The sequence below is a fragment of the Anarrhichthys ocellatus genome, unplaced genomic scaffold (genome assembly GCF_004355925.1).
Source record: "Anarrhichthys ocellatus isolate YVR2014 unplaced genomic scaffold, GSC_Weel_1.0 scaffold49, whole genome shotgun sequence".
Taxonomy (NCBI): domain Eukaryota; kingdom Metazoa; phylum Chordata; class Actinopteri; order Perciformes; family Anarhichadidae; genus Anarrhichthys; species Anarrhichthys ocellatus.
In genome coordinates this window covers 1,149,774-1,159,350 of record NW_022280079.1, presented here as the reverse complement: position 1 = coordinate 1,159,350, position 9,577 = coordinate 1,149,774, and the positions used below count along the sequence as shown (strand labels likewise).

At 40.3% G+C, this 9,577-nt stretch overlaps 3 protein-coding genes across 4 annotated transcripts; 2 read left to right on the top strand and 1 right to left on the bottom strand.

The window, feature by feature from the left end:
- Positions 1–81: 81 nt before the first annotated feature.
- Positions 82–2,958, bottom strand: tmbim4 (transmembrane BAX inhibitor motif containing 4). Of its 2 annotated transcripts, XM_031869828.1 has the most exons (6): positions 2,746–2,958; positions 2,195–2,303; positions 1,246–1,351; positions 972–1,005; positions 772–889; positions 82–665 (listed from the first exon to the last, which is right to left on the bottom strand). In XM_031869828.1, exons 1-6 carry the CDS (start codon positions 2,834–2,836, stop codon positions 449–451), a joined length of 675 nt encoding a protein of 224 aa, XP_031725688.1. In that variant the 5' UTR covers positions 2,837–2,958; the 3' UTR covers positions 82–448. The 2 variants fall into 2 exon arrangements, with proteins under 2 accessions (XP_031725688.1, XP_031725689.1); XM_031869829.1 differs by lacking the exon at positions 82–665 and having other exon boundaries at positions 768–889; positions 2,746–2,955.
- A 1,229-nt stretch (positions 2,959–4,187) lies between these two features.
- On the top strand, positions 4,188–6,831 carry LOC116395738 (beta-2-microglobulin-like). Its single transcript, XM_031869831.1, has 3 exons — positions 4,188–4,328; positions 5,615–5,887; positions 6,340–6,831. Exons 1-3 carry the CDS (start codon positions 4,265–4,267, stop codon positions 6,351–6,353), a joined length of 351 nt encoding a protein of 116 aa, XP_031725691.1. The 5' UTR covers positions 4,188–4,264; the 3' UTR covers positions 6,354–6,831.
- Positions 6,832–7,647: 816 nt separating this feature from the next.
- Positions 7,648–9,300, top strand: LOC116395737 (beta-2-microglobulin-like). The gene is made up of 2 exons (XM_031869830.1): positions 7,648–7,853; positions 8,334–9,300. The coding sequence occupies exons 1-2, from the start codon at positions 7,787–7,789 to the stop codon at positions 8,633–8,635; spliced, it is 369 nt and encodes a 122-aa protein (XP_031725690.1). The 5' UTR covers positions 7,648–7,786; the 3' UTR covers positions 8,636–9,300.
- The last annotated feature ends 277 nt before the right edge of the window (positions 9,301–9,577 follow it).

Below are 9,577 nucleotides of genomic sequence, written 5' to 3'. Positions count from 1 at the left end.
GTTATCTTTGTCTAATATTTAAATTTGTTTGATGATCTGAAACATTTTAGTGTGACAAACATGCAAAGAAATAAGAAATCAGGAAGGGGCAAACACTTTTTCACACAACTGTAGATAGATAGATGTTAACAGTCCACAGAGACAAAACCCACTTCAAAAAACTTGAATCCATGTCAGTACAGCTTTTCTTTTCTTACATTATGTTTTTGATTTTATCAGTTTCTTTATTTCCATATTCGTTTCTCTTTCTGTTGCTTGAGTCGTACTCTATTTTTCCATGCGTCTGTCATTCGGAAGCTTTTTCTTTCTGTTTTCTCTCAATTTGCTTATATATTTCTTTCTTTAAAAATAAAAATCACACACCCGCCACATTCATTTCAATGAGGCCCTTTTGATTGATGCTCTGGAGTAATGACACAGAGGGATCTGGCTTCATGATGTGGCTCTCCTAGTACATTACCATGATTTCAGCTGGATAAACAAGATGGAGGATAAAAAGTGACAACTTTCCAGAGTTGTAAACCCTTTCTCTTACTGTGCAGTGCTTCGGTGTCTGATAAGGCCTCAGGCTCATGGATCTGTTACTCTCACATGAAATAGACACTTTTATGTCACTTACCCTCATGCAGCTTGCAATGAGGAGGATCCACAGGCAGGCGAACAGTCTGTAAGCACACAACAGATCAGTGAAAATGACAGTGGCTCCCTCTGGAGGAGGGAGATAGCAGCACTGATTTATAAACAACTGAGCAGCCGTCATGACACACTCACCCTGCTCCCAATTTGCTGAAGTCTCTCTTGGACTGGAAGGTGTAGATTGTGAGTCCAGCAAACACAGCGCAGGTCAGGAACAAGGCTTGCAGTACAGTGGAGTATTCATAGAAGGTCACTGCGGAAAGAAAAAACTCTGCGGTTAGTCTGCAAACAGGTTTAAAGAAGGGAAAGTCACTCAATCAAAAAATAATACTTACAAGCTGTGGCCACAGAAATTGCTTCCAGCAGAGTCTGAAAACAAGACACGATTAGTGATACTTACACTCGAACCAGCTAGAGGCTCCGAGAACAAGCTACTGTAAAGACTACAGTCACTGAGCAGCTAACATGAAATGAGTTCATATGGAATTCAATGGAAGGGGTTCACACACAGCACCTATATGCTGGACAGTGTAGGCTGGACTGTAGTGCTCCAACCAGACAATCTAAAGCTTTCCTTCTCTAACACTGAGCTAGCAAAAGAAAGCTTACAAATACGAGCAGCAGGTAGAGGTTGACTGGATGCTGGTGTCTGTACACAGCCAGGGCCACCAGAACCACCAGAGAGCCCAGAGCTGAAACCAACACCACAGCAGGACTGGGGAGGAAACCAGATCACAGTCAGACAGCATGGCTAACACACTGACAGCATGGCTTACACAAGCTTCAAGGGTATCATCCCGAAAAGGTGTGCGATAAATCAATTCCAACGCCACTCTTTAAATGGGAGCAGATGATTGTAAATACAGGATGATATCAATAACAGTCAAAAGGGGACTATTTAAACAAACATATGGAAAGGGTCCAACTGTTGACACGTCCATTATACATCCAACACAACTGATATTAGCTGGAAGCACAACTTTAAAGGAATACTTCACCCTCAAAATGACCCTTTGTATATCAGTTGAAGTGTTGAACAATACTTCATTTTACTCGCACGCATCAGCAGTGAACAAAGAATCCGAAAAGCTAAGTAAATCCTTGATGAACTGAAGTCAATAGGGTCAAGGTGCAACAATAGCTAAAGCACATCTAAACAACCGTTTACCAACGCTCATGCTTGCACACAGCAGTGGCTGAGGTGTTTTAAATGGTTAGTGTTTGGAGAACTGGATAAATGAGACTTAGGTTATACTGAACAAGTTGTGTGTTTGTAAAGGATGTTCTGATATAGTTTTGCTGTGGTTAAACGTAGCCTCCACTTACATCAATTCATGAAGGATTTACTCCGTTTTTTGGTTCTTCATTCATCAAGGGGGCATGCGAGAACAACGTTTTCTTTAAGAAATCAAGGTAGCAGGGGATGAGTAACTGATGTATTTACTTTAAAATATCACTATGTTATGGATAGAGATTCACATAGGAAAAGGAAAGGTCTGTGGTTCCCTACACTGTGGATGTAAAGTGAAGTTGCCTGGTCTCATCTTGATATCCTCACCTGGTGTGGACAAACTCCTTGATGGTTTGAGAGAACATGAAGAGGGCAGAGGTGGCTGTGGTCAGGATGATCTGCACGCTCAGCAGGGTGTACACCTTCCTAAGGAAGTCTGAACAACAGAGACAACAATGTAGTCGTGACAGTACAGTTGCTGAGCCCTCAGCTGGATTGTACACTTAACGCTAATTTTGAACCAGAGGCTACGAATTTTATGTGTTAATGTGTGCGAACATACCACCATCTTCACAGCCGGCTCGTTTATTTAACAGTAAGCGGTACAACAACATCAGGTAAGTAGCGTTAGTTAGGTTTAACCATAGCTTCAGTTGACGTTATAGCAATGCTAACACCGTAGACGCTGGAATGGTTAAGCTAATGCTAGCTACTGGCTTAGGTTTCAACCAAGCTAACACTTTTTCAGACACCGTAGTAATGACTGTTTGTTAGTTATAGCTATAACAACAGTACAGTAGTGTATATGTCTGCAGTACAGAATGTTAACTAGTGCTAGCTGACGTGGCTAGGTACGACCCAAACATTACTTTACTTACCCATACGTATCTGGATACTGGCTGTGGCGACATTCGTGCCATAGTTAAAGTCGTCTTCTATTGAAGACCTGGGGTATTTTTCAGTACTCATCGTGTTTCTTCAACGTTTTCTCAGCTCGACAAAGAAAGGTAGCGTTAAGTCGTTACTGTGGCTTCAAGAGAACACGGAAACGCTGGTGTTTGAGAGGCGGCGCTCGTGACCAACGCCAGGACGTGACGTCAGCGAGCTGAGTAAACATCATTTCAACGTCATTTTAAATAATCGATTTACTCATTTATGTCAAAACAGCTTCAATTAAAAAATATTTGATGAATAAATAAATAAATGTCCTCTTATTTCATGTGTTTTCAAGTTCAAACTTTAATCCTTAATGTTTCTGAGTAAATGGAATTTGTTGTGATCTTTGTTTATCTTTTTTACCAGCTTCCACTGGTTTAACGTCACATTGCAATGAATTGTGGGTAATTCCCTTGGGCAAAGTCTGCATCTAATGCTGATTTACGGAAAGTGTTCATAAAGGGCTCAAAATGTCTGCCAGAGAGCTTCAAACACTCGATGATTTGACAGTAAGGAGGGACAAGTCTCTTAATTGCATCCCCTTTTCCCTCACTTGCGTCCTTTCCTTGCGTCTTAGTTCCTCCCACCAGGGGAAATGGGTGCATCCCAAGTCACTCAATTACATCCACGTTTCCCTCACTTGTGTCTTGCGACATGAAATGATGTACTTGAAGAGACACACACCAACCAGGAAGAGACTCAGAATTACCACAAAGAGACACAAAAGGACTACAAAGAGACTGATGCAACACCGCTGCAAAGAGAAACAAAAAGACTATGAACAGGGGCAAAACAACCACAAAGAGACTCACAACGACTATGAACAGGGGCAAAACAACCACAAAGAGACTCACAACGACTATGAACAGGGGCAAAACAACCACAAAGAGACACAAAATTATACCACAAAGAAAGACAAAATTACTACAGAGAGAGAGAGAGAGAGAGACAAAGCGAAGGGGCAAAACAACCACGGACATAAAATATATACAAAAAACAATTATATAGTGACACAAAACAACTACAATGAGACAGAAAATAACCACAAAGAGATCAACAACACAGGGAGACTGGTAACGACTACAAAGAGACACAAAACAACAACAAAGAGGCTGAACAGTAAAGTCCGTTTCTTGCTGCTATTTGGTAGAGGCGGAGGGGCCTTTTGTACATAATGAAACACATCCCTCCTGTCCTGCTTTTTTTCTGCTTATCACTGTGGTGAATTTGGGTTTTCAGGGAGTTTCCACGAACCTCCCCTGTCCACGATGAACCAAACCTGTGTGGGCATGTCTTACCTAGCAACAGTGTGATGGAAATTAAGGATTGGCTGGTGTCATGCAGTGGGCCGTCTTAGGCACTTGATATATTTGCTCTGCCCTACACTTTCGCTTTAGTTGAGCTCTGTGAGGACAGCGAACGCACGTTTCTGAGAGACTCCAAAAGAAAAACTGACCAAAGATGATGTTTGCTATTTTTCTGACAGCTCTTCTAGCTGTCTCCTTTGCTGAGGAGCCCAAACACAGTGAGTACAAGATAGATAGATAGATAGATAGATACAGATATATACTTTATTCATCCCCAGGGGGGAATTTGTTTGTAGCAGCAGCAAAGAAGTTACAGTTACAGTAGCCTACTATGTTTCTATGCTGTCATTTAAACTAAACCATTTTGAACTGAAGAATACCAGAAAGTGTATCTCAAGTGAAAATGGCCGTCATCCTTGATGGCTATAAGTAAACTAAAAGACAGATGAATCAGGCTGTATGTTTTTGATAAGAAACCTACAGAATACAAGCAGGCAGATGCTGATGTAAGAGTCAAATGTAGAAGAAAAACGTTCGACAACAATGTTTTTAATTCGGTGGAATTCCCCTCAACGGTTCGAATTCAGTTTCGATTTCCTGTAATACCAACTGTGCTGTGACAGCACCCTCTACTGGCTCAGCCCGGTACACACAGATACTGATGAGGTTGTTGTTGTGATAACAATGAGCTCCCATAAGGAAAGTAGTGAGAGTGCAGAGCAGCTTTTCCTCTGCTCCATTGTTCAGTCAGGTACCATCAAATCAAAAGGACCTTCACCGTGGTGGTGATTAATTTCATTTTTATTTTGTTTTATTCACCTAGCTTACATTTTCTCACATGGAAGAGGAAAAACAAGAGTGACAGCTTATTTGTATTTTTCTAAAATACATCTAAAATGTTGTTTCATTTGTGAAATCTCAAATTATAAATTATGACACGAAACAGTTGGATTGTAGATCCAATGTTAAAAGGGATTTTTGTTCTCTAAATAATCCTATTGCATATATCCAGAATGTAAAAAACAAAAAGTGTGGATATCTGAAATTGAAAGCCCGATACACAGAATGGCAAAATCATTTTCAATAGTGATTTCATATAATTTTCATAGAGATCAAACCATTCTGCTGACTTTACTGATACACTTTATACTCTGTTTGCACGGTCAAAACAAATGTTCACACTGCACTGTTTGCACATACTTTATTTTATTATTACTTTAGTAACATTTTTATTCCTTTTGTGTATTTTTATCTTCTATATTGTTTATCGTTGTTGTTCGCTGCTGAGGGCTACCAAACGAAATTTCGTTTATCACTACAATGACAGTAAAAACCTCTTTATCTTTATCTATTCAGAGCCTTGTGACCAACATTGCAAATCATAACAGAAGAAAGTCAATGTCGTCTCCGTACCACGAGCAACCTGAACTGTTTCAATGGGACTGACATTAGTCGCTTGTAAAATGGTAGTTTGGCATAATGTCCTTCTCCGTGTCGCCTTTAGCTCCGCCCAAGGTCCAGGTGTACAGCCGAGAGCCAGGACAGTTTGGGCAAGAAAACATCCTGATCTGCCGAGTGAGTGGCTTCCACCCCCCTGACATCAGCATCCAGCTGATGAAGGACGGGCTGGAGCTCCCCAACGCCAACCAGACCGACCTGGCCTTCAAGCAGAACTGGCACTTCCACCTGACCAAGAACGTGGCCTTCAAACCCATGCCTGAGGAAAAGTACAGCTGCAAGGTCACACACGGGAGTACCGTTAAAGACTACGCCTGGGGTGAGTTGGGGTCGGAGTGTGTGTGTGTGTGTGTGTGTGTGTGTGTGTGTGTGTGTGTGTGTGTGTGTGTGTGTTTGTTTAACGTTCTCATAACCGAGGGGCGGGCAGAAAAACATAACATACTGCCAGCACAGTTCAGGCAGTAGAGAGATATTAGATAAACGTAGTACATACCTTTGCCAAGGCTGGGAATTTCACTGTTTTTATATTTATTTACATAGAGAGAGAATAAAGTGATATGGACCTCGATGCAGGTGTGCAGTAAAATACACAGCTGTAGACATTATAGACGTCATGTATCGAGTCATTTGCCCTCGATGAAGCAGAAATACACAAATCAAATGCATCGTAAAGCATATGTTGATGCATATTCGGTTGTACAAATGTTGCTTCACCAGCTTTTATGACATTGATTAAAACAATCTTCTGAATGCTTTTTCTTTTTTCAACAGAACCAAACATGTAAAGCACATGTTGGCGGAGGCCCGCGGCTACAACAGCGTCTATTCTTCACTCTCCAATCAACAGGATCACCGTCTCTCCCGACTTCCTTGCTTCTCTTTTTGCCCACAATACATAAATATTGATATACTACGGGGAATTCTTCACTCAACTATCTGAACGAGAGAGAGTGGACGGGCTGCACGGCATTTAGGCGTTTGTAATTTAGCAATGTGTTGCTTGGAATACTTATTTTCCAGTTTTTGATCCTGAAATGTGTGTAGCTGGAAATTTAATATTTCTTTGTTTCTGTACGCAAAGTGTTGAGATTTAATGACTCTCATGACTCTTTTCTTTACCTAGATGAGGCGATCAAATGCTATTTGGTGACATTATTAATACACAAATGGGGTGTTCTTGATAGAAGTGTGTTTTATCATTTTGATTTGTAATTTGAGGTATTTGTTAATGCCTTCTTCTAAATAAATGCCTCTTGAAAACCTCCTAATGTCTTAATTTAAAATAAAACAAATAGTGGTGCGAGAAGTATTCCGATATTTTACTGAAGTATAAGAAGCAATATTACTGTGTAAAAATGACCCTGTTACAAGCAAAGGTCCTGCATTCGAGGTAAAGGTAAAAAACTACGTAAGTATTAGCATCAACATATAGTTTAAATGTAAGTATAATCTACATCTGCAATATAACAAGGAGACTTGGAGTAAAAAGTACAATATTTGCCTCTAAATTGTAACAGAGTGGTGACTGTGTCCTTGAGCAAGACACTTAACCCCAAAATTGCCAAAAATATGCCTATGGTGTTGAAATGTGATAGAATCTGAATTGTAAGTCACTTTGGATAAAAGCTTCTGCTAAATGACTGTAATGTAGAGTATAAGTATAAAGTAGCATATAACTGTATATTTGAATGTTCTATTTTCTTCATATCTAAATATATTTAAGTGTAGTTTAACTTGCATTTCATTGTGCAACCCAGTGTTGTGAAATTACAAAATTAACCTTAAGCAATTTCAGACAGTGGACTATTTCCCCCTGTTAAATGACAACACGTTCATTAGGTTGATATCATTAGTGTGTGCGTGTGTGCGTGTGTGCGAGAGGCATTACAGATAATAATCCACAACAACATGACCTAGGCTTGAGCAGCTCGCTGGCAGTTCAGACGAACATTATATTTGATGAAACTGCGCCACAGAGAGCAACGTGTCATTGTAAAGTCTACCTAGCGACAGTTCCTGCTGATTATTCTATTGGTGGACTATGTGGACACCCGGATGTACAAGATACCCGAAACTCGTTTTTGGTGGGCGGGGTTAGTGGCATAGTTTTGACACCTCTCACAAAGCAATCCGGAAAAGAAGACGTTCTTACTTTCGATTTGTCTCGCGGCGCAGTTTGGACAGATAATCTGTAGAGAGACGAAGTGAAGCTGAAACCATGAAGACATTTGTCTGTACACTTCTCGTCGGTCTGCTCTGCCTTCCTCCTTCACTAGCCAAGGCATGTAAGTATTGTGCTATATGTAGCGGTACTACTTATTTATAAATGGCGCTGTTAGTCCAGGTCGGACCAGAGGGCTTCCGTCGTTTGAATGTGAACAAAATGGAGACCAAAGACTAGTTCGCCTAAACGTCGATCAACACTTCGTGCGGTGTGTGAGAACAGTAGAGTTTAAATGCCAAGTTAATAAGTGGTACATGTTACGATGATAATGCAGTGAAACCAGTAATGTTGGCCTCATGTGTGTTTTGTCACTGAGCATCTATTATTCCAATCTAAATGTATTCTTTGGAAGATGTATCTTAGCTATACACAGATCCAAGTACATGAAAGTGAAACCTAGGTAGTGTATTTCACACAGTTCTGTTTGAGTTGAAACCATGAAAAATAAGAATAAATAATGCTAAACAACTTTTTTTGCATAAAAGAAGAATATGATTTTTTCTGTACACGTGTGAGCGTTTTCTTTTCTGTTTCTCGGCAGCTCCACCCAAGGTTCAGGTGTACAGCCGACTCCCGGGAGAGGTCGGGAAGGAGAACACCTTAATCTGTCACGTGACCGGCTTCCACCCACCAGAGTTGAACATCGAGCTGCTCAGGAACAGCCAGGCGATGGCGGGAGCCCACCAGACGGACCTGGCCTTCGAGGACGACTGGCACTACCACCTCACCAAAATCGTGCCCTTCACCCCACAGAAAGAAGAAGTGTTCGCCTGCAAAGTGACTCACATGGGGAAAACCAAGATCTATACCTGGGGTACGTGTCCGTCTCTCTCCCACCATTGATATCTGGATTAGGTTTTCAGTGTCAGTAATCATTTAGAATAATACAAGACAACCAGACATCTACACATTACTACACTTTACCTTTACTGTAATGACAAAAAACAAATCTGACACAAATCATTAAAGATGGAAAAGTACAATTTTTAAGATAACATACAATATATAGCCTATATATGAGATATGTCTTTCATAATCATATAAGCAGAAATGTGTTGATATATCTTGAATATAATAAAATAGATAAATATATCTTTTCCTTGTTTGGTCTCACCCAGTAGTCCCATGTCATGATTCCAGCAATATCTATGTGAATCACATCTAATAATAATCATCATTTACAGCCCAGGTCATACAGTGAGCCTTACCCTATCTTTATTTAAACAAGAGAAGAAGAAACTTAACACAGTGTGTCCCAATAACTCTTAATTGACCCACCCAAACGGACCAGGTCTGCTTTATTACTCTGCTTGTGTGTTTTTTGCACAACCAACGTGTTTATGATGTAATTGTTTACAATAGGACAAAGTTCTTCCTCCTCCTTTGTCTCTCCGATGTGCACCAGATTGATCATTTAGGAATGTATGTGAATCAGGGTAGGAAATTTACATATTTTTAGGGGGCAATTTTTGCCCCCACTGACTGAAATCCAGGGGCATTTAAAAATAATTGGGGGCACTTTTTGAAACTTGTAAAATAACATTTAACCTTTGTTCAAAATAATAAATATACTTATTTAGGCTTACAGTATATGAGCAATTGTCATCAAATGGCAATAATAAGACTATTAGGTAGTAGTCTACAGCAGGGGTCTTCAATGTTTTTCAGGCCAAGGACCCCCAAACTGATAGAGAGATAGAGCAGGGACCCCCGACTATATATATTGTATAAAATTGTGTTTTATATTAAACTGGGCCTAGTGCCGTGTATAAACATACCTCTTTA

Excerpts from the sequence above, each read along its gene's own strand:
- tmbim4 (XM_031869828.1), bottom strand. The coding sequence starts at position 2,836 with ATGAGTACTGAAAAATACCCCAGGTCTTCAATAGAAGACGACTTTAAC. Across the intron at positions 1,352-2,194 it reads AAGGAGTTTGTCCACACCAG|TCCTGCTGTGGTGTTGGTTT; the intron begins GTGAGGATATCA and ends TTTCCTCCCCAG. Across the intron at positions 666-771 it reads TTCAGCAAATTGGGAGCAGG|ACTGTTCGCCTGCCTGTGGA; the intron begins GTGAGTGTGTCA and ends GTGTGCTTACAG.
- LOC116395738 (XM_031869831.1), top strand. The coding sequence starts at position 4,265 with ATGATGTTTGCTATTTTTCTGACAGCTCTTCTAGCTGTCTCCTTTGCT. Across the intron at positions 4,329-5,614 it reads TGCTGAGGAGCCCAAACACA|CTCCGCCCAAGGTCCAGGTG; the intron begins GTGAGTACAAGA and ends TGTCGCCTTTAG.
- LOC116395737 (XM_031869830.1), top strand. The coding sequence starts at position 7,787 with ATGAAGACATTTGTCTGTACACTTCTCGTCGGTCTGCTCTGCCTTCCT. Across the intron at positions 7,854-8,333 it reads TCCTTCACTAGCCAAGGCAT|CTCCACCCAAGGTTCAGGTG; the intron begins GTAAGTATTGTG and ends GTTTCTCGGCAG.